This window comes from Simochromis diagramma, unplaced genomic scaffold (assembly GCF_900408965.1).
Source record: "Simochromis diagramma unplaced genomic scaffold, fSimDia1.1 OVJJ01000343.1, whole genome shotgun sequence".
Lineage (NCBI taxonomy): Eukaryota > Metazoa > Chordata > Actinopteri > Cichliformes > Cichlidae > Simochromis > Simochromis diagramma.
Window position 1 is genome coordinate 14,954,639 of NW_024386831.1, and position 24,036 is coordinate 14,978,674.

Consider the following 24,036-nt stretch of genomic DNA (forward strand, 5'->3'; position numbering starts at 1 on the left):
TCCTCTAGTAATAGTTTGTGACGTATTAAATTGAGAAGGAAAAAAAAATTTGTGGATTGATCGAAACCTGTGACGATGAATCTCTTGGATTTCATCGTGAATCACTCTCACTGCCAACGAAGACCCAAAGGTGAAACTCATTTCCTTATTCACAAAGTCATAAAAGGTTTTTCTCATGATTTTGCCTGCGCCGCTGCAGCAATGGGGGAAAACATATTTAAGATAAATGACATGTTAACAGAATCATTTCATGGTTCGACACATTCGTGGTGATTTATAACAACTTCTAAACCTTTAAGGTCCCGTTTTACACTAAAAAGCTAAAATACACATTTTGATTGGAAAAGAGATGACGAAATGTCACTGAAGTATTTGTTTCCAATTCTATCATCATCAGAGTTATTCATAAAGGGCGAAAGGTCAAAGAAACCTCAAGGAATGATTGAAAACTGTCTGGTGAAATGGAAATGTCTAATATTATGGCTGGTGATTAATAGGGAAGTATGACTGCAACTTGTTTCTTTATATTTTGCCTCCAAGAAGCCAGACTTTCTTTTAATTTTTGTGGTCTTGACTAACAATCCCGGCTTTGTGAAGGTCTTTAAAACGTTTCTTTGGACACTGGGTGCTTTTATATTCATTTTCAGTCCAGTTCAGTTGTGGTACCTCATCATTTTTTAGAGGACTTTTGGGATTTTTTTTGCTAAGCTACTTAACACTGACCTCTGAATCATACATGCATCTGAAAGGCGCTTAACTCAAGGGATGAACCAGTGTCGCATCTACACATAACATTTTAAAGTGCATCTTTAGGCCCTTTGTTACCAGCAGCCTGTCACAAAAACACATATTTTGTTTCCATGTCTTTAGCTGAATTGACAAAATATGCCAAAGATGGCACAGTTTGACAGGCCCAAAATAAAGTTTTTGCACTATCGAGGTGATTCCCAAAGAGACATTATCCTAAAATGTATAACAGCATGTTGTGCAGTGTGTCCTTACAAATATTAGGAAACTGAGGGATAAAAGACGAAATGGCAGGCCTAAAAAACATCTACAGCAGATGAACAGCATCTGAAAGTCGTGTCTTTAAAAAATAGGAAAGAATTTGACATTTCTGTCTCAAATTCTCATCTATATGTATATATATGTATGTATAGGTGAGAGGTACAACAGTGAGTGTCTACAGCCGTCTGTAAAACATCACGGAGACTGGTTTATGATTTGCAACGGATTTATTTTTCAGCCTGACAATGATCCCAAACACACTGCCAGTGCAGTAGAAGCAAACATTAATAGAAAAGCACACAGTGGGACACTATCAGTCATGGATTGGCCTCCTCAGAGCCCAAACCTCAACATTATTGAAGCAAAAGGCAGCTGACATCCAAAGAAGAGCTTTGAATATCATTCAAGAAGCCTGGAAAACTATTCCTGAAGACTGCTCTAAGAAAATGCGATCAAACCAAGTGTTGACTATCAAACTTGGAATTGTACAAACTCTGTTTTTGCCTTACTTATTTTTTGCACATTTCAATAAATAATTGCATTTATTTCCATGCAAAACATAAAGACATGAATGATGAATCCTCCAAACTCGATCCCGAAGCGAGAAAAAGAGTTACAAATGTGTTACAGAGTCAAAGCCTGACAAAATCTTCACCCACGCGCTCTGCCATCAGCTGTAATTTCTCGTATAATTATTTTACATTCTGGTTAAAATTTGGTGCTGATGAAATGCTGCGTTAGCTCCCATAATTCCTGCTACACAAGGCCTGCTCCCGAGTCTTGGCAGGGAGGAGATAATATTGTGACTGGGAGGAGGTGACAGCCTCATCTCAATGTGAATGGAGCTAATCACCAATGCAAATTGCAATCAGAAGGGGCATATCTCTACCTAACTGAGAGATAATTGCGCGATTGTACTGATAACAAAAGGTCAACTGCGTGTAGCCACTAAGCTCTCAGATGATCATCAGACACACACGGTTTCCAGCAGTGAATATTTTTACAGATTCAATCACTGCATTAATTTTAAGGCCAAACACTTCTACGTTTCTGATGATGGAGATTTTAAACACTGATTATTCAGCAGATGCGTCCTTTCAGACAGCAAAGACGAAAATGCAGCGGCAACTGGGAGAGTGAAGCAGAGCCTACCGATTCAGCTTTTTATTTTCTAAATTCAGCACAAAATCAGTTGTCAGAGAAGCCGCAGTGATTTTTACCTTTTATCCATTTGATCATAAATTTCAGTTCAGAATTTTCCTCCTGACAGTAAGGAAAGGGTTTTTTTATGTCCCTGTGGCAGCTGCCTCCAGCTGTGTGGCAGGAGCGCCCTCTACTGGACTCACCGTGGGATCTTGAAAAGGGCTTTTACTGGATGCATCTCAGCCAGAGGGGGATCTCCGTCTGCCAGCTCGATGGCTGTGATGCCGAGAGACCACACATCGCAGCGGGCATCATAGGAGTAGTCGTACTGCTGTTCACAGGCTATGACCTGGAAACAATTCACAGGGTCCATTTTAGACAGTCACCGAGTGGAAAGTCCGTTTTTCTAGAAAGAGGGGTGAGATTAATTTTGTTTGATGTTTAGGGTATTAAATTCAGATTAATGATTCAAGGAAAATTACTTTTTTTTTAAAAGCATTGTGAACCTGAAAAAATCCTCTTAATGCCAAAAACAGTCAGCCAAGCTTATTCACAGCCCATTTAAAAACAAGCACTGAAAGGCAGGTCAGTGCAGTAGCTCCGGGTACGAGCTACTCTTTGCCACAGTCAATAATTATAACTGACACTACATTTTACAGCTGAGTTTATTCTAATTGCCCCCGAGGTCCCTCCCTACCAGCTCAATCACCGCACCTCATTTCTGCCAAAAGAGTAAGCCGAGGGGCCACAGACTCCCAGCTATTAACCTTGAGGCGACCTCAAGAGCTGCACCCGTGGAGAGGAATACACAATGACACATGGGAGGGAGAGTCACACGGAAATAACTGAGGCGCTCTGTTTAACAGCTACATCACACTGTACATGTATATAAAAAGAATCCATTAGCCACTAAAACACGTGTGCATGTTTTACTGCTGCATTACCAGACATGAACATGCGTGTGCAGCCCTTAGACTCTGACCTCAGGAGCCATCCAAAACGGTGTCCCGACTGACGTGTTCCTCCGCAGTCGTGCGCTCGTCAGTTGAGCTGAAACACCTACAAAAAAATGGAAAAGGAATCGCAAAATTCAATCTTACTTCATTAGCGTGAATATTTCTTGGGATAAATTACAGCAGACAGTAAATGTTTGAACTAATCAATAAATCCTGGCATATAATTTAGTGTGGCAACCTGCCAAGCAGCAATAATAATGGGCTATAATCATTTCAAATTATGTAGGACAGATTTTTATCAGCGTGAGTCCACTTCATCTCCATGACACAGGGGACATAAACATGCCTGGGGGTGACTCAAAGTCATTTGCCATAGCAGCTTTCTTTTAATATGCAAAGGATCAAATAATGCAATTTAAATGAGCAATAATAGCTTCGGGCTAAGGCTACGGTCCATGAATTAAAAGACGTTATGGTGAGCATGGGACTAAAGTGTGGGTTAAATGATTTATCCTGCGCTTGTGTTTGCCTTCACAAACAACGTTGCTGACACTTCCAAAAGATCACTCACAAAAAAAAGAGTCATTTATCTATAACAGCGCACTTCAGAGAAAAGATTGGAGCGGCTAAATTGCCTCTTTCAAAGATCATTACCAAAGTCAACCAGTTTGACTCCTCCCTCAGTTGTCAGGAGGATGTTGTTGCCTTTGACGTCACGATGGATAATCCGGTTGTTGTGCAAATGCTGGAGACCCTTTTAAATTAGAGGACAGATAATGCAAGGTGCTGCTGAGCATGAATCACGACACACAATTAGTCATTTGCGTAAAAAAATAAATAAATCTGCATATGATGCATTAAAAGTTGAGCTGTACAAACTACATAAAAGAACTCCCACAGCTGTTCGTAAGGAGAGACATTCATAACTGCTTGTCACACGTCCCCAGCTGAAAATAAATCCTCAGCCCGCTCTCTGCATGTTGGTTTCCCACCTCCTCCCCCTGCATTTGCAGCTTTGCAGAGGGCCATCTTACCAAGAGGGCACTGCATAAGATGTATGCGATAACAGGCTCCTGCAGACGCTGGCCACGCATCAGCAGGCCTTTGATGAGTTCTGTGACAGAGCCGCCGTTGCACAGCTGGGAGGGAGACAGAGAAACTCCAGTGACTCGTCCATCACTCACCACTCCAGATTATGATTCATGGAAAGAGCTAGCCCACACACACAAGTTAGAGAAAGCAGAGCAGCACAATAGCATTGGCATTCGTGTAGGTGGTGTTTCCTGGCTAACTGAGACCCAGATCAATGCTTTCTTATATACAGAAGAGCGACAAATTAAAGGGTAAACCAACATAAAGTGTCTCAGTATGGTGTTATTGTGTTTGGTCAGTACTTGGTCAGAGAGCAGCTTCAATATGCAAAGATTCTTCATGTCTGTGAATCAGCTAACCTAACACATCACTCCAAAACGTCTCAGAGCATTCAAACAGGTTAAGAACTGGTGACTTCTAATCAAACCAGTCACTGTGATCCTTATCCTGAAAAGCTGTAAAGCTGATAACTCAGAACACTTTATATTGATTTTCACTGACCTTCTGACTAAAGGCAAAAGCTATCCCAGCAAAATGTCTCTGCTGGCATAACTAATTCCCAGGTTTCTCAGACTGTGAGCCACAGTGGATTAATGTTTTTCCTTTAATTTGTCACCGGTCTATGTGAAAAAGGATTTAAGAGTTTTAAACTTCATTTTTTTAAATAGGGGTTTTATTTACTTGAGCCATTTGATTATGAAATTGTGACGAAATACAGGAAAAAGACACTCCAGGTAACAGATTGTTTGGTATCACAATCATTGCACTAACTGTGCATACACGCATGGTTAATTTGAAGCTTGGAATAACCCTGGCATTTCCCACCAACCTCACACTGTGTATCCCTCAGGCCTAATAACGTGTTTTTCTCTCTCATTTTCTTTGTTTCTGAAACTTGTAATGCTATTATTGACTAGCACGCTTCTTCCTTTCTGCCGTTTTGTTGACTGTCAGAGACATGGGTGGTCTTTGAGGTAAATGACAGCTTTATCCACCATTATTATGGCCGAACTGAAGAGTACACCTGACACACAAATGGCCCATTTCCCACTGAGCCAAAGCAGACATAAAGCATTAGCAAAAGCTTCCAAGTGGTATAAACCTGGTAATAAAACCAAAATGTGTTGTTTCTTTCTACACTGTTGTTTGCAGGGATTTAAATAATAGTGACAGAATATCATCTTTACCGAGTTTTAAAGGGGCTGAGAGCCAGATTTAGACAGCTTCAGACAGAGCCAGGCTAGCTGTTTCTTTTGTTATGCTAAGCTAACTGGCTATGGTGTAGATTCGTATTTAACCTACAAACATAAGGATCTAACTCTTATGGCTCAATCACACTAGAGTAAAAACTAGACAGCAACCTCCTTGCAACTATGAAAAATTTGGTGATTGCACTGAATTTGTTTGCTATAAGCAACAGACTGCAAGGAGACTAGCTGTTGATCACAAAGCGATTGCACAGGTTGCTCGACGGGAGGCAACCTATTTCCTAACAATCGCAGTCTGACTCAGAAAGACTGCAGTCAGCCAGTTTCTAAATAAGTTCCAACACATTACATTTAATCTTAGCCTGTCAGGGCCAATGAGATCACATACTGATAACAGACTGACAGAGTGACTGTTTTAATGGCTGTCTTGAAACACCAACGTCACTTTGAAGACAGCAACTAACTGTGTGCTGTGGCAGACCTGGTCCCTGTCTTCAGTTTCTTCAGATTGCCAGTTTATACAACATGGTCGCAATAATTTTCCCAACCACAGTTGCATTAATGAGAACTGACAATAAGCCCTTCATAAAGTATGAAAAGTGTAACACGTGTTATACAAATATACATAATAAAGTGCTCACCTCCAGTATCAGCCAGAGCTGTCCGCCAGTTAATTTGTCCGACTTATGAAACATGCCATAAAACTTCACCACGTTAGGATGGTTGGGCAGGGACCTCAGTATGTTGTATTCTGCCTCAATCTCCTCATCCACATCCTTTAAACAGCATCAGCAAACAAGCAGTGTTTAAGTACAGCAAGGAAAGAGATAAACCAACACTGTGATGTGTTATAAAAGGTGTATTTGTGCTTCAATATTTCAGGCTGCATTTCATTTTTAGTGAACTAGGCTACTATAATAAGAAACCTAAAATTGGGGTTATAAACTCAGTAAATAAGGAAGGGATGGGCCGCTGTGCTGAACTATTTCTGGAAGCACTTTTCTATCAAAGTAAATCTCAGTGGGAGGGAAGATCAACAGTCAGAGAGGCAGAATTTCTCTTCCTGGATGTCTGAGTGATAGTGTCAGCAGTCTAATCAGGGAGAGGGATGGGAGAGGAGGCAGCTTCATCTTCATGGCCATCAGGGGCGCATCATGGTGGATAGCGCTGCCAGGATGAGGATTGTTCCACTGACACAATCACAGGCTCGCCTCAGACCGAGTCACACTCCCACAATATGCTGCCAATTCAGAGTCTACAGTACCCTTATCACGCAAACAAATGGACGGTTATACAGAGAGGATAAAGGCGATGCAGGAGCTACAGTTTCTGGTAAGAGCACGTTAAATTTAGCACGACAGGAAATAAATGAAAAGGGGAGACATTGATATATATCACAGGAGCAAGTGCAAGTACGACTGCATCAAGATGGAGAGGGGGAAAAGTACCGGCAACTTACTCTGTTTGAATGGCTCGAATGCTGAGACAAGTTGGTTACAAAGAAAAACACAGTGGTTTTAGTTTTCTGTCGCAGTATTATGAGGTCCTGCAAGGTAGAAACTTCCTCACCAACACTATATAATAAAAGGTTACAGTGAGCCATACATGCAATGTCAGATATCATATCATTCATCGGGAAAACCTGGAGGTTTAATGTGCATAAAGCCAGCAGTTAAATTACATCTTTAAGCTAAGTTTTACTTCTACAGGATAGGCTTGTGAGTGATGTACAAAGAGCCAAAAAAGGCCATAGAAGGTAACAAACAATAAAAAAGGTGCAGGTTCAACTAAAGAAAGTGTTTAAAAATGGATTTGCAGAGTAATTAAACCTCTTAGGAGTTTTAGGCAGGTTTAGTTATGCTTTTGTTTAGCTATGAGATAACACCTGGCAGAACTGGCTGTATTTACACGTTACATTAGCATGCCCTAATCTAAATCAGTGGTTCCCAACATGTGGGTCAAAGCCCTCAGATTCAATTAACAGCACGGTCCACTGCCATGCAAGTGAATCTAGGAGGCTGACAGTGACATTTCAAAAAGAAAAAGGATTTGTCTCCAATTCTCCCTTTTGTGACAACTCCATGGGGATACATTCTTCTATAACTCAGCTGCTTTACTTGTATTAAGACTTAAAGTCACGTGTGGTTCCTTTGAGCAACATGTGGGTATCTAAACAGGTGGTCGGTTAGACCTCAACTATAATTATTTTTTTACCCCAGTCTCTCGGAGCCCCATCTAACCTGTCATCTTCATCTTCAGTTTCTATCACTGATGGGTGTCCGCTCTGCTGGAATGGTTCATCTGAGTCTGATCACCAAATAGCTTTTATTCAAATTCTGTCTTTGAATAAATAATTTATTTTTCCAAATGATCTTTCTCTTATTGAAATGCAATTATCTGACGAATAACTGCTGTGCAGTTTATATGTTATCTTCATATCCAAGAAGTCTGGGACACCAAGTTTAGTGAAATTCAGGTATTTGAATTTTCCTTGGTCTTAACTGCATGTGTAGGTAGTGGTTTACACATTCACCTAACATGCAAATGATCCCTGGTTCAAGACCAAGAGGAAACACAAATCCCTTGGGGGTAGCACCAGGAAGGGCAAACAGCAAAAGCTCAAATCTACAAAGCATATTCCTCTCATAATCACATAATCACAAAGGTCATGGCAGTCAGGTGAGGAGTTGTTCAACAGATTTCTTCTGCATTTGCAAACATTCATTTGTTCTTTCTGCCTGCTGTCTTGGTTAAATCAAATAGTGTCATTTCAGGGTGCTATAAACCAGATAAGCTGGGAACCACTGAGCTAATGGGCGCTCATCCAGAGCTAGATCTACTCCCACAACAGTCAAACCACCTTAAGATCACCATTACTTCGCTGCCAAACAGCATCAGCATAAACTCATACACCTCAAACCTTCTGACATCATACATACACATCATTACTATTCTGCAAAAATAGCCTGAACAGATACTGCATCTAAACCCTAACCAGTTCTGTGAGATTGAAAACAGTCAACAAGAAGCCGGGTCCAGCAGTAAACACACTTTAATCAGACTTACATTAATCGGGTCCAGCACTTTCACTGCTGCCTGACTCCCATCTTTTTTGTTGGTCACTCTGTAGACTTTTCCATAAGTTCCTTTGCCAATGGTTTCCACTATATCCCAGTCACCTGATGGATCGCCCAGAGTCTCCAGTCCAAGCATGCTGGACTTGTAGGGGTACAGTCCATATAGTGATCTCCTGGACAATAAAAACAGTCATACAAAGATTTTAAAAAATAAATCTTGAATAATTTCCAAAGTTTACAGAAACAAATGGAAATGTTAATTCCCTTAAAACCTTCACTACTTCGTCTTGCAGAAAGGATGCTTGTTGTGAATAACAGTTGAACCTTACCGTGACAGAGCAGCAAGTAATTAAAACCTATAAACTGTGCAGGTAAAGCACACAGAGTACATTTATTCCCTGAGGCATTTTTGTTCAGCTAAAACCAATGACTGCATCGACCTGGACAAATCAAAGCAAAATAAGTCCACAGATATGGATGGAGAGGACAACACTCTACTTACATGGCAAGTGTTATTTTCTCCTGACTCATCTGGGCTGAGAAGAATTACAACCAAAGACTCTCTGGCGATCATAATATAACAACACCAGTAGCAACAGGAATGGCCTCCATGGGAGGACAGGCAACAAGTGGCATTTCCCACAGCTACTGAATTAGCCCTCTCCACAGGGACCTTGTCACTGCACACTAAGAAGTGCAATCTTCTAAAGATCAATCGGATTGGTCAGAGATTATCTTGAGAAGCGCTGTCCTGAGTGAACACTGAAGCATTGCCACACCTCCAAATAAACTGTTGTATAAAACTATAAAGCGTTTGCACGTCTTCAGCACTAATGACCAACGGGAATGGAAAACACCAATGTAAATCATCCTTGTAGTCAACATGTGATGCTTCTGTGGCAAAATACAACATATATGGCCAATGATGCAAAGGATTAAGTGTCAAAACAGCTGAGAACAAATAACATGATGGATCAGCAAGTGATACAGCCACGTCGGGATGCATGAATCTTATTTTTACAAAACGACACATAATCCAGATAAGCGTGATGGAGAGGGATGTTTGTGTGCAATCTCACGAATGCTCCTTTTGTCATAAATGCGTTATGCATCAAGGAGGTTGTATGACCCTGAGAAAGGCTGGGGAAGTTCGCATACTGATGGGAAAAACAGTGAATGATGTTTAACCCTCAGGGGCCCAGCAACTCACACATGAGGACAGATTTATGAAATGTTGTGCATGCACCGTGAGCAATGGCATGCTAACTGATATTAGATAGATATACCACGATTCTGCAGAGACGCACAGACATGCAGCACAGAGTGACACCCTTCAGAGTGTCCTTCAAGGAGCTGCATGTGATCGCAGAAAAAGCCAAAGTGCCTGCTGTAATTATGAGTTTTTTCACGTCACACATTTAAATACAAATATACCAGATCACTTATATATTACTATTTATAAACAAATATGTTGTCTTACCCATCAATCAACATCTCTTTGCAAAACCATCAAAGTGGAGAGTTTTCCCCCCATGAGCTGTAATGTTTTTATCTCATCACATAGAAAGTTAGTTTGCCCACATAAGTGGCGCACACACTGTTGGAATTTACATAAGTAGCAGTAAAGACTAATTACAGTCATTCAGTTTTAATAATAGAGATTTAATAATATATTTTTTCTTTAAGGATGTCTACTGCAAGTTCTGTAAGTACTGTAACATCACCTGTCACTTGTTGCCACCACACCTTCTATTTTTTCCTATAACAGACAGCTCATATTTCTCTACAGTAGCTTTTCTCTGAGATATCTGCAACGTTTTCCTCCAACTAGCCTGTATGCAGATTATTGTTAAATGTACAATTAATTTAGTGATTAATGTGTAAATATTATATTTTTAGAACTTTACAAGAAGCACAAGAACTTTGATCTCACCCAATTTGAGCAACAAACCCTCCCCAAAACCTACCTTTTGAAAAGAATCCATCAAAAACATACCACATGTTAGCTCACTCGCTTAAATCTATTCATAACTCATTTAAAATTAATAAAGTGCAGATGATAAAGCTGTAAGTGAGACATACCTGCTACTGTGAACGTGCTTGCCACTGCCTCACCACAAAACGCTCCAGGCTAGTTCATGCCAATCTATAGGGATTAATAATTCACTAGTAATCTGCAACCTGATGCACAGTGCTGTTAAATATTCAGGTGGCAGATGTAGCCACTCATAATGGTGGCTGATATGAAGCATCCCCTGTTGCAGCCCAGTAACCAGGAAGTCCGTGACAGTTTCTAAGTCACATGGTTTCTGCCTATCTTCACTCAGCTCATAATGTCCTTTACACACCGAGCTGCTGCTGCTTCACTCGTTCAGACAGCTTCTGATGCTCTACAGCCTTATAAACCTTAAAGCAATATGACAAAGATATCCAGAGCCTCCAGAGACAAAAGAACCCTCCCAGGCTATAAGCATATAAGACTACAAATATGTAAGTATTTCAGCTTTTTAGTCTAAGTTTAAGCATTTAAAATGTGCCTGGATCAGTACTTTATACTAATAATAATCAGTTTCACCTGAAAAACCACAATGCTACATATTCCAGGAGCTGGAAAGTGCCCTAACACAAGCCGACACTTGCATCAACTATGTAGAAGTTTCTAACATTTTTATACCGTTCCTCATTTTGAACGTTTTCCCAAATATGGGCATTTGTCACATTTTGATTAATCACTACAGCAGTAGCAAATAAGGGGGTAAAAACACAATATGACTGTAATTTTTTAACAAACTAATTAAAAACACAGAGAGCATGTTTCTTCAGTTTTTTGTGCAAATGAAAAACATTTTTAGACACAAAAGGTTCTCTCCACGCGTGTACTTGGAGCTGAAACAGCCGCTCCAAACAACCATGCCTTCATTTAATCTCCTACACAATTACTGGTATTATATTTCTTGATTAAAACTTTTGTGACTATAATTTGTAGACAGGTACAATCTATGACGAGGGATCACAAAATAGACTGAGCAAAGTTTTATAGCATCTAAGAGAAGAAAAAAAAAAAACAGGCTGGGAGATGCTGAAAGAGAACAAGATCAATTTATTGATTTTTTTTTTCTTGCATTCCACTTGACATGTTTGCTAAGTGATTATCGGCATAATGGTGACCATTAAAGCATTTAAATTATACAATGTATTTGTGGAAGCCAACTAAGGTTAAAAATAGCATCAGCTATAAAATGTCTCTTTTCAGCTCAGCATCAGTTTTATGCTCTGTACTGGAACTGTGTTAAACCGCTCGGTGCCTACTTAATAAATAAACAATGTAAATACATAAATGAGAACCAAATCTGATCAATAAAGACTTGTTCGAGCTCTTTTTTACTGCCAGAAGACAACGAGAATTTCTTTAAATGGGCAGGAGAGACAGTGAAATAGCGCTTAAGAACAGGACACCGCTGCTCTTCGATTGCAGTGCTCAGGTTACCCTTTGTTTACCATTCTTGTCAGCACAGCTAAAAAAGGGATGCTGTGTCTGATACACAGTGGTACATGGTATTTTCAGTTACAAAACAGGAATATGTGCATAGTAACACGGTGATTATATTTGGAAAAACTACCCTGCTCTGCCTTTGCTCATCGGGCACATTTTCTGTGCATCTACATAATGCTAAGTGTAGGTCTGAGGCGGTAACAGCTGCACATGACGTGACCGGCTGCAGCACATCTTTGTCACCAGAAACAGTACAGAGTGAAAGGCAGTAATCTAATTTTCTGCTTCCATCAAACTCGCACAATTCCACCCTCTGTGGCAGAGCCTTATGGGAAGTCCGCTGGGTAAACCCCTTTGGTAAGTCTATGGAGAGGGGAAAAAAAACCAATAATCCCTTTTAAGGGGATATGAAGAGGCTTTACGGTAAACCTCCACTAGCTATGAGTCAGGCCTGAAGCATTTCGCCCTTGTTCTCACCCTGGAAGTGCCAAAGCCTCACACAAGCAGACACAAATGCATTTATTTTAAACATTAACATCTTTAATCTTAGCGGTGCACCTGCATGATTAATGATCCCTGATTGACATCTTTGGATACACAAAGCATCAACCGTAATAACAAAAAGGCACCATCACCATCTAAGTAATCAGTCTTAAATGAATTATAATTTCTTATTTATAAATAATTATAAATTAACCTCAGCCATATCATCACAAACACCACAGCTGTGCCACTGTGATGGATGTGAGTATGGCTGTGCTACTGTTTGAACGCAAGGGAAGCAATTTTTTGTTCTTACATTTGTTTTGGTCAGTCATCAGGCAGTTTGTGAAATTTTCTCCCATTCAAGATAATCAATTGATCTATTGTAAGCAGTATTACTGCAAAGTGGAAAACATTTAGGCATGACAAGCAAACCACGTAAAGTTTACAGACTGGAGTCGAGTGAGGCGGATAGCATGTAAAAGCTGCCGATGCTCTGATAAGTCCATAGCTCTGTACCTCATTTGGCATTAACATCAGCACCAAAACGGTGTGCTGGGAGCTTCATGGCCGGGGTTTCCATGGCCAGGCAGCTCCTGTTAATGTAATGTGTAGGTGACCCAGTGCTTTTTTCTTTAGTGTTACTCTAATAATGTGTTACCTGAAGTCAGGTCTTTAAGTGTTTCACACAGTGTCGTGTATGGACACCAACACATGATGTAATCAGCAAGTGGTTTAATTGTACACTTTAAATTTTAACTCAAGGGGTTTAAGAAACAGGTTTAAAACCTTTTTTTATAAGGTCTGTTCATTTTTACACAGTTTACATGCAGTTTTGAGCCATGTGTGGTCTGTTTCCACATTATTGGCATATAAAGTCTGGAGTTGATTCCAGTTGTTTAAGTTCGGCAGCTGTTGAGAATGAGAATTCATAACATAGAGGCACAAAGAGGCATCAGACCAAGTAAAGAAGGCTAAAGAAGGCTACCATAAGGCAGAAAAATACCAAACTGACCTATCAGAGCGACAGGAAGCTTCCGAAGTGGCCAAATCAACAATGCAGTAAAGAGGGTGATTACAGAATCTTTTACTTGGAAAACCACTTCACAGCATCTAACCAAATCAACAGCAGTTCTGAGGCTTTTGGTGTATTTATTGTGAAAGTCTACAATTAAAGAGATGCAAACAACATGCCAAAATAGTCGCTGGAAAACATCTAGTTCTAAAAGAAATTCTTTGGACCAATGAACTTGGCCCAAAGTTGTACACAGTGATGGGAAAACAAGACTCGAATGGGGTCGTGATCCAAAACAGACCCCTTGAAAACACAGAGGTGGTGTGACAACATGGGCCTGTTTGACTGCCAACTGGGTCACTGATGTTTATTGACCAGAAGCAGGACATCTTCTTAAATGCATGGAGTTATACTTCCTGCTCAAGCCCAATGCCTCTTAATGCCAATAAAGAGAATACTCTTAAACATCAGAGTCAGTCACCTGACCATGTCTTTCACCAAGTAAAGACAAAACTGAAGGTGGTATAGGTCTGGCAAAGCCTATAAAAGAAGGAAATTCAGAGTGTGATGAAGCTTCTGTACTAAAGATGGAAGTGTACATTTCACATCTTTATTGTTCTGCTTTAAACCCACTGTGGTAATGAACAGAGACAAAGAGAAAAGAAAAGAAAAAAGGAGCATTTTAAGCTAAAGTAAGTGTAAAACACAAAAAGTGTTGTATATATTGGGATTTTTGCATAACTATCATAATGTAGCCTATTTAACTTTTTTTCATGTAACTTCCGGTTTCTTCCCTGAATGATTGCTGGTTTACAGTATTTCACAGAGTAAAGTAAAAACCAAATTGACACAGTGATTAAAGATATTTAGGTTTAAGATTTAGGGCTGTACATTTTTTTTGTTGTTGTTTTTTAGCGCTACAGATGAGGAGTCTCGTACCTACCTCGACATTGTCGCCTCAGTATTTCCATCTCTGTCATCTGCAAAAGAGGAACCTGTTTAAGACAGAGTATCACTGCACAGCTGCATCTCCATCTCCGTGTGAGTTTAATAAAGGCCTAAAGCACACTGTCTGAATCAACTCTTTAGACCCAGCTTACCGTCCATAGCAACATATGCGAAGTAATTTCCCTGTTTATTCAGCAAAGACTTTAATTATTAACAGTATGGACACCTGAGCATGTTGTCCTGCAGACCGGAAACGGTTAACTGGCTGACCAGTATCACCTGATGTAACCTTGAATAGTCTATTCATGCTGTGGAGAGCAGCGTTTTACTTACCTGCGTGGGGGGAAAAGAAGGAGATGTCGAGTGATGCCCCCCGGAGGACGGCCTGTAACAGCAGCATCTCCCAGCCTGACACTGGTGACACGGTCTCAGCTGTGTCCTTCATAAAAACTCCCAGCCTGTGCAGATTACTTCTTTTTTTTTTTCTTACTTCTTTTTGGCCTAATTGGTAGCAAACAAAGCCTTTGTGTGACCATTGGTCTTTACCCAGAGGGCCTCACACCAATTATCCTGCTCAGTCACATGGCAGTGAAACCTCTTTTTCAGAGCACTGGGCCAGAGACTAGATGGAGCAGTGCGAGGAGAAACCAGCACAGACGGCTACTTGTTTGCAATTGTATTGTAGTTTTTCTTTTTTATAATGATAATGGTTGAGTACTGGATTTTAAAATATATTCAACTTTTTTTTGCAGCACCTCTATTCTCGTCTTTGTTGAAAACCTGACCAGATCTGTCTGTCTCTACCTCCTCGGATTTGAGCACCAATGGCCCAGAGACCTGCAGTTTTCATTATGAGTTGAACAATGACTAGTCACCACTTCTTCACTCAGCACAGTAAATAATATCATTTCTTTTCAATGTAACCTTCCTGTGGGAATGTTAGCTAAACATTGTTGCAGACCAGTCTACCCCCAGAGAAGGATGGCAGCATCCTCTCACAGCAGGAATAATACAGTAAAGTCTGAATGAGTATCTCCAGAATTTGCTGTTCAGGCTCAGAGGTGTACGTGTCATAACATTTGCATTACCTCTACAAGTCACAATAGTGAAAAGAGACTGAAGTAAGCCAAGATTAGATAAATGAAAGAAAAATATTAATCTCCTGTCCCACCACATCCCAAAGGAGATATATTGGATTGAGATCCAGTACAGAGAAATTACTGTCATGTTCAAAATGATCATAAAAAAATGAAAAAAGACACAAAATCACTGTGTTTATATTTTATTCACATATGTTACATTTTGCATTAAATGTCCCAAGTCACACTTTCTGGTCAAACTCAGAAAGTTTGAGTCAGCACCTACAGTAATGTACTGTATTCTCTCCCCATTCATACAGGAAAACACACAAAAGCTTTCAGTTACAATTTACACCCATCGTTGGCTATTTGGTTGCGGTCATTAACGAAGTGGGTACAACAAAAATAAGAGAGACAGGAAAAAACACAAAAAGCAGCATGCATGAATTCAAGAGGAAGTTTTTCAAGTGTCGACTTGTTCCTTAGAGATTCTGCGATGCAGCACAATGTGACCCAGCATTTCAAAACCAAACATCAGGGATATCAGCTGTGTGCTCATCACTGAAAGTAAGCATTAAAAAAAAAAAAAAGGGGGTCCTATTATGCCTTTTCTCTTTTTCTGTCATTTACAAATAAACTGGGTCATTGATGTGATGGATGCTGATAACAACTAATTCCTTTAAGCTGCTCAGTTCACAACAGTTTTCCCAACTCCTGTGCCAAACTGCAGTTTTGAACGTGAGATGAGGAGGCGGAGCTTACAAGCACTAGGTTTTGGTTTTTGGGACGCCAGGCAAAGGGCAGCCAATCAGAAGAAAATGAGCTTTTAAGTTGACAGAGGTTTGAAGAGACATTTTAAAGAAGAAGAAGAAGAAGAAATGATAATAAATAAGGGGCTTTTTATGTTCTTGTGAACTGTGAAGAAGCAAAGTTTCTCTAATGAAGTCTCATTTAAAATCATGGAGCTGGAAATAAGCATAATAGGCCCCCTTAATCTTGCAGGCACGGCTGGATGAAACTTCTCTTCCAGGAAAAAAAAAAGATGATAATCGCTAAGACACTTAAATAATGGTGGCTTAAAGGATGTCATGCACAGTGTACAACAGATACTCAAGTCTGATAGTCTTGCAATGTTGGAATGCAACTATAAACCACAACTACATGATGCATGATGTATAACAGATAGTTGTTAATAATAATAATAATAATAATAATAATAATAAATGTTCTGTACTGCAGTTTATGACCTGGCAATCAGAAGCGTAAAGGGAAAGCCTTTTTCTGATGGCACAGACAGACGAGTGACAAGTACTGCAGTCTCCTCACAGAAGCAACACAACTCCCACAGAGTTTCATACCTCGAGAGAACACTGACAGAACTCATGTAGCATTTTTGCTCTTGCATGACGCTCAGGACACCAGATGTGCAGTGAGATCTCTTTGCCTTCCCTCAATGTTTAGACTTATATGTTTATATGGGGGTGGTGATGATGAGGCTTAAGACAGCTGAGTGTCTTAAAGGTGGAGTTTTGAGTTAAACAGTGTGAAAAGGCCAACGCTATGAAAAGTGTAGTGGGTGTAACTTGGTGACCGCACACCTCCTTAACCATTAAACTGAGTTTGAGTCAACATTCCCAGCCATCTACGGTAAACCCAAAACACAACCTTAGGAAAAAAACAAAAACAAATTCTTCAAAGTTAAAATTAATTACTTGAACAATGAGCAGCAGCATTTATTTAAATATCTAAAACGTATTTCAGCAAAAACAAAAAAGAACAAAAAAAATTCCTGAGGATGGATTGCAACTAGACCCATAAAAGAAAGAGTCTTTGCTTGTTAGCAAAATAAACTCTAGTGTGTTGATGGGTGGACTTGTCCTGCCTCCTATCACATGTCAGCAGACAATGAGTGCACACTGCAGTAACATTGCTATACTTACCAGGAGCTTGAAACTCATGCCAGCACAGCAGAGCACATTTTGATAAATAATAGGGATATGCGTTTACATCAGAAATGGTGGTAAAGTAATCAAACTTTGCAGGGACAATCGGCAATTGATTTGTGTTTTGTTTTTTTAAACCAAATAAACTGGAGCGACTTTAAAAGCCTGACCCAAACCAATTCGGTTTGTGGGCAAATTTGTGCTTTTTTTTTTTTATATCCCCCCCTCCCTTTTTCTTTTTTGTTTTTTTACTTTTTTACTTTAATCTCACCAAATTCTGTTTTTCCCTGTAGAAAAACCACACAATAAATCACTTGAACACACACACGTGTTAAATCTTTAGGCATGACTGTACACCAAACTTCACATAAACCAAGGCTGTGGCAGAAATAGCCCTCGCTGGATGTTTGTGTTTATCACAGCAAGAGTTTCCAAATATTTTGATCAAGGCAGACACATAAGCCAGAAGGAAAAAAAATCCCTAAAAAAAACAAAACTAAAAAAAAAATCTTCTCCATCATGGGATGTGGTTTTTCAGTGGACTTTGGAAGATCTTAGAGTCCATTATAATGAGGCCCCCAACGCTTGTTGATGTGATCAAAGGTGTGTGAAACCCACTGTTGCTCCAACACTCGATACCGCTCCTCACATAAGTAGAGAGGCTTGCCACGACTGGAAACATCCCAGAGGGGGGAAAACAGGAGTGAGAAGAAAAAAAAAAAAAAAAAGGGAACTACATTTAAATTCATACTAGAATCACACCAAGTGTTATAAGTGTACTTAAAGAGTTGCTCTAAAGACTCTATGCTATCTATTAACAAAAAAGTGTGACTGGGTGTTACGCGTCTTACCGTAAATCCCGATCTTCCTCTCCGTGTGCATCAAGGTAAACAGAGCCCCACAGACAGAAACGATGTCCACGGATGATGATGATGACTGAAGCATTTATCAGTAGAAAGATGCCTGTCGCAGCGCCACAATGTTGGGAGTGCTACAAAGTGACAAGTGTGGGGGGGAAAAAAGGTTTGCTAAAAGCTGACGACTTCAACAAGCAGCTATGTCAATTCTGCATGCTGAGCCTCACAGAGAATGCTTTGAAGATGATAAAAATGGAACTATAATGGGAAAACTCACCAAAACGCATTCACAGATACCCTGCTGCTTGCAGCACACGCCTTTGAGACAGACGAAAGCGCCGCAAACAAGGCAGAGCGCGGGGTCTTTTGGCACCTTTTTGCAGGCAGAGCAGGCCTTTCTGTGATAGTACTGGAAGATGATATTGTAGTTGTCAGGCAGCTGCAGGAGACGGGGCGCTGCCCACTGAGGATCGTGGACCAGCAAGGTCTGAGGAGGAGAAGACAGACACCCAGCAATGAACTGATTTTATCTCCTTACTACACTTTGACCCAAAGGAGGAAGCCACAAGACACGTGGTCAGCTAGACACACGTGAGAGGTACAACAAAGGCTAAAACTAAACTTTAAATACAGGAATCAGATCTGGCACATTAAGTTAAATTAAAATCCAAGTATTTCTTATAGAATATGTGAGTATTTTTTGATTGTCATTTTAAGAAACCTTTACTTGCTTTGCTTGACTGCATGCTGTTAAAAATAAGAAGTTCATAAACATACCAGTGACTCGTCAGCATGTATCTGAGAGAGCCCTTTGACCTCAGCGCCCCACTGCGTCACCAAGTCAAAGGTGTTGACTGGCCACTCCAGACACGAGGCACTTTGCACGGTGTTGGCAGGCTGAGGGGCGGAGGGTAAAAGCCCTAAACATACAGCCAAGGATGCAAACTCCTCTTCCTCCTGTAAGAAGCCAAACCGCTTTGCCGTCAGTTAGTCTGAAAAGGCAGTTTTAACATTTAGGATGACATTTATGATGAATCATACCAAGCAGCCGGTTAGGTTGTCTCCATACAGGTGATGCTGCAAAAGGCAGGAGAGGCGCAGGAAGGGCAGGCAGAACTGCTGCAGGCTGAACTCGATAGACTGTGGGGACCACACACTGGAGCTCAGCTGGAGAGGGAAACAGCAGTAACACCTGATCAATAATCAGCCTACAGCTCGCTGATAATACAGTGATGTATATCTCCCCTAGAGAGATCAGTAGAGATATTAAACACAGTCTCCCACGGTAATGGGCAATTTATTGTTAAAGGGAAAACGAAAGAGGCAGAGAGGAGAAAGAGTGTAATCCTGAAGGCAGTCATGCTCTAAGCAGTCATTTTAGTGCCTCACCATTGTTGCTTCTTCAGAGTTCACCTTGTAGACACTCTTGTCCTTCGAGAGCTCACTGATAACATGACTGAGCAGTGCTTCAAAAGACTTATCAGAATTTGCAGCGCTCTGTGGAAGAAAATAAAAATGCAGACAAACATTAAAAAGGCCAAAACTCTCCGTTTAATCGGACACATAAACTTCTTGGAGGATCAACAGATATAAGCTTTCATCTACTGGTGAACATTAACACAAATCTTCCTGCTGTTTTGATATTATTATGTCTCTCTCCGTGTTCGCCGGTGTCTTGTCTCCACAAACTTAAACCTATAAGAAGGGGCTTAGACGTTAATATCTATTGTACCATTCAGTACAAAACATCTGAAAATGTTTGATGAATTCAAGGAAAAGCTAAAAACAGGTGTTGGATCTTTAAGAGTCTCCAGGAGCTGGCCTAAACTGTTTTCCACACAGTGAGTAAATCAGGCTGGGAAGTTGTCCTTTCTCATGTGAACCAAGGAAGAGTTGGTAGCTTGAATCAAACTCACTCTGATGACTGGAAATGCTCAATTAGATTTACACAAGAACTATAGTCACAGAGGCAAATCTGGACATCACAGAGAGGCTGTCAGGTTAAAGACTGTTTAATGACTGTATTGGAAACTTGTGTGATCATTTCTAAGAAAGTAAGGGCTCAAATACGTTAAAAGAAAAAACAAAACAAACCAAAACCCCTCCATCCATCTGTTCTGCTTATCCAATTCAGGGTTATGCTGGGATTGGAGGCTATCCCAGCTATGATGGGACGAGAGGCATAGTACATCCTGAACATGTGTCCAATCTAACACAGAGACAGACCATGCTCTCTGGTTTGCTACCAGACCACCGTGTCGGACATTTAAAAAACTGTTTTAAATTAGAAATAGCTACTATTAAACCAGCATATTTCTCAATATAAAAAAACAAAATCCCTCTATATAATTCTAGCAAATTCTCCACAGTCCTTCTGTTGTGCATACAATGTGCTGCACTATAGAATATAATGACTAACACAGAATAATTCTTTAATATAACATCTGATAAGCAGTAGAGACATTACTGAATGTGTGTTCTGATAAAAATTCAACCGGTTTGGCTCGTATGTTATACAGAGCAAAAGCTGCGAGCATTTATCAAGCTGAAGGTGGCGGAATATAAAACAGCCACCTTATCTCGTCTGCTGTCCTTTGTCATAGATTTATAGTGGAGGAATTTCAAGTCTACTGATTTCCTTCCTTAAGGCTGTGATATTTCTGCATCTTTTAAAAAAATAAAAAATAAATTCAATTTAATTACAATAGCGTAGATGCTGTTCTCGTTGTAGATTTAAAAATGGAAGCCCGTGAATGCCCTCGCTCCACTGCTCGTGACTGTGTAGGGGGAAGATACAAATCCATACTTCCATTATGGATGACAACACCCCAAAGAGGAGGGTTTCGGCTATTCGTCTTTTGACATTCAAACCAGCCACTCACTAACACAATGGTAATAGACTGAAGACAGATTGCCAATTAATGCAGCACTCTCCAGCAACACTGCTTTTCCAGATAATGAAGATTGATACTGTCGATTGTGGAATGCACATAATTGAAACTGCAGGGCCTAAAACAGCTGAACAGCGACTCACGCGCAATGATTTACAGTGCTGGAAGCTGGTGCTCGCAAACAATCAGGATTCTAGTCGTTCAACAAGTAGGAGATGTCATTTGGACCCAATGATAGTGTTAAGCCTCGGAAAACCACAAAACAGTGACAACAGTTTTAGCAGCACTTTAAGGTTTGTGAAGTCATTAGTGCTCGTCATTATCTATGTGGTACGACCATCTATTTGTGGCCTAAAGTCTGACATAATGACTGCTGATTCACCGACTAGAGAGGAGGAGGCAAACTGCACGAGAGGCAAAGGAGAAAGGGGGAAAAAACCAAAGCAAATAAAGAAATTCAAGTAAAAGGCCAAAAATAAACACAATGCCATAGAATAAATATCAATACAAAATAAGAAATGGGCAGTGTACTGCATCACTAGCAGAAAGGTCACAAACTCAAGTAGTTCTGTCTCCCCCTGCAGCCACCACTCTGTGCGAAGGAGAGGGGGGGACAGAAAAGTACGACGACACTAATGCGATTTCATTTTTACCTTCTTGAGTGCTCCAGATGTGCTCCAGGCCTGCCTTTCCTCTGAGCTGAACTTTGTTGACAGTGCAGCCAGAGCCTGAGTGAACTGCAGGTTGTACAACATCTTCACCACGCAGGTAAAGTGCTCTACAAAAAAGAAAAAAGGACAAAAGGTGACACTGTGAGCATTGTGCCACTTTGAATTCATGAAGATCTTCTCTCGTCAAACACGCTCGCTGGAGGAGGACGGCTGTTATTCACAGGGGCATTGTGTTGCAAAGTAATTAGCAGAGTGTTTCAGCTGGAAAATGTAGCCTGAAAGGTATTTAACTTGGTGACTGAAAAGAGCAACAAAGAGTGCAATTTGTTTTCTGCAGAAAAAGGGGTTGCTGACAGCTTCTGTCCTGGTCACTGTAACTAGTGTCACTACACACAATTATGCATAGAATTTTAAAAACTGGGCTTTTCCCATTATAGGAATCACATGCAGAGGACCTCTCGGAGACAGAAAATGTCTTGCTCCTTCCATTTCCCATAAAGGAATCCACCTGAAAATGCATGTGCATGTTAATTCACGAGCATCTCTCACCACTCTAAAATTAAAATGTATATTCTCCATCTTCCAGAACATTGTAATAATCAGTATATATCTTCAGTTCTCAGTGGTGTGCCATGTGCTACTAAGCGGCACCATCTTGAGACTAATATGGCAATCCTTAAAACAAAAATATATCTAACATACATCCAATTAACTAAAATGCAGCCATTTCCACTTATGAGCTATTCCTTCTGTTAAATCTGCCTTGTTCATGTTCCAGAACTCACTAATGATTCTTCCACTTAGGTCTCTAAGGTGGCTCTTCACAGTTTAGAAGTAAGATGGGGCAGATGCAGAAATGAAGGGCACCACAAAGGAGGTGAGAGCACCCCCATAGTCTGGGTCACGTCTTCCCGATCCCCCCCACACACAGCCAAAGCAGCAACAGCAACCGAGATAAGACATGCAAAATGCTTCTCATTTTCTCCTCAGCCTGGATTACGACTGATAATGGGGCTTCCCTTGTGGTGCATCCACTGAGAAAGCCCCTGCTGCCTTGTAGTGCCATGATGCAGAGAGAGTTACTGTACCTTTACGCAGAGGCTGGGGCATCGTTAACACAAAGATAATCAGGAGCGACGGGACGTCTCGAAACAGCATGGGTACCTCAGGCCTCTCTTCATCAAAGGAACTGCAAAAAGCAAAAAAAAAAAAAAAAGCTTAAGTTTAACCTCAAGTCAAATATCTGGGAAACCCTGGAAAGCACATACTGGACAAAGCACAAGTATCCCTTCATCAAATTAAAAAGAAATATGCAAATGGATGAGCTGTAGCAGTTCTGCATGCGTCTTTCAGACATATACAATAATAAAACCTGTCACTTCTTGTTGATTGACATTTGTGTATAGCTACCTGTATATACAGGACAGCTGGACTCTTTTTCAAACACTTTAAATGATAAAGCAGATGTCAGAATTGTTGGTTTTACAATTAGAAGTGGAGATGAGCTTGATTTGTGCTTACGGAGGTTTCTAAGCTTCGACAGTGAAATAGATTTCAAGACCAACCTGTGGCAGAAATATCATGCAAATTTTAGACCTTCTCTGCCTGTAAACATCCTGCCATATTTTAATAAAGTAATAAGGAACATCTCTGTGTAATGTCTATGTCTGACTTGCAAAAAGCCATCTATATAAGCAGGTAGATAAGGGAAGCAATGTTATTTATTGAATATGTGGAAAGGACTTTAAAAGGTATGAGAACAAAGGTCCTGCTGTGTAAATGTGCTGAATTAATACAAGGCTTGAAAAGGCGTTCCTTGTATCTTTAATGCAACCTTAGTTACATATTCAATTTGTGCGCCATGACATCTCCATTTAAATATCTTTTGTTCTGTTGACAATTTAGCGAGGTCCCCATCTCCGCTCTACCCTTGAAAGGCCTTGAGGGTTTTGCACTAGAGGAACTGCACTTAAAGAATAATACCTTCCATTACCAAACCACTCGCCAGTTAATTCCTTTGTGCACTTGAAGAAAGCCTTAGAAAAGAGAGCTTTCAACCTTCCGTCCCTTCGAACAAATTTTACTGGAATACTCTTGTTTCTATCATAAACAATAAGGTGAGAGAAATGTTTTGCATCTATGTAGAAACATCTCTCTCTGCCCTATTTAACC

At 40.4% G+C, this 24,036-nt stretch overlaps 2 protein-coding genes across 4 annotated transcripts in view; both read right to left on the reverse strand.

Annotated features, from left to right (window-relative positions):
- The window catches only part of myo3b (myosin IIIB), a 70,144-nt gene extending 54,567 nt beyond the window's left edge, over nucleotides 1–15,577 (reverse strand). The window contains exons 1-8 of one of the 2 annotated variants that reach the window (XM_040028130.1): nucleotides 14,757–15,577; nucleotides 14,419–14,455; nucleotides 8,474–8,657; nucleotides 6,049–6,183; nucleotides 4,142–4,246; nucleotides 3,762–3,861; nucleotides 3,134–3,210; nucleotides 2,355–2,500 (exon numbers count right to left, since the gene is read on the reverse strand). In XM_040028130.1, coding sequence (XP_039884064.1) covers nucleotides 2,355–2,500; nucleotides 3,134–3,210; nucleotides 3,762–3,861; nucleotides 4,142–4,246; nucleotides 6,049–6,183; nucleotides 8,474–8,657; nucleotides 14,419–14,455; nucleotides 14,757–14,868 — 896 coding nt within the window. In that variant the 5' untranslated portion in view covers nucleotides 14,869–15,577. Of the gene's footprint in view, nucleotides 1–2,354; nucleotides 2,501–3,133; nucleotides 3,211–3,761; nucleotides 3,862–4,141; nucleotides 4,247–6,048; nucleotides 6,184–8,473; nucleotides 8,658–14,418; nucleotides 14,456–14,575 lie in introns of both variants that reach the window. The other variant, XM_040028131.1, reaches the window with a different exon arrangement.
- Nucleotides 15,578–15,689: 112 nt separating this feature from the next.
- ubr3 (ubiquitin protein ligase E3 component n-recognin 3) overlaps nucleotides 15,690–24,036 on the reverse strand; it is a 37,574-nt gene continuing 29,227 nt past the window's right edge. For both annotated transcript variants that reach the window (XM_040028128.1, XM_040028129.1), the window contains 8 exons: nucleotides 22,953–23,053; nucleotides 21,847–21,971; nucleotides 19,692–19,799; nucleotides 19,344–19,469; nucleotides 19,080–19,259; nucleotides 18,580–18,789; nucleotides 18,297–18,436; nucleotides 15,690–18,117 (listed from right to left, as the gene is read on the reverse strand). In XM_040028128.1, coding sequence (XP_039884062.1) covers nucleotides 18,000–18,117; nucleotides 18,297–18,436; nucleotides 18,580–18,789; nucleotides 19,080–19,259; nucleotides 19,344–19,469; nucleotides 19,692–19,799; nucleotides 21,847–21,971; nucleotides 22,953–23,053 — 1,108 coding nt within the window. In that variant the 3' untranslated portion in view covers nucleotides 15,690–17,999. The remainder of the gene's footprint in view (nucleotides 18,118–18,296; nucleotides 18,437–18,579; nucleotides 18,790–19,079; nucleotides 19,260–19,343; nucleotides 19,470–19,691; nucleotides 19,800–21,846; nucleotides 21,972–22,952; nucleotides 23,054–24,036) is intronic.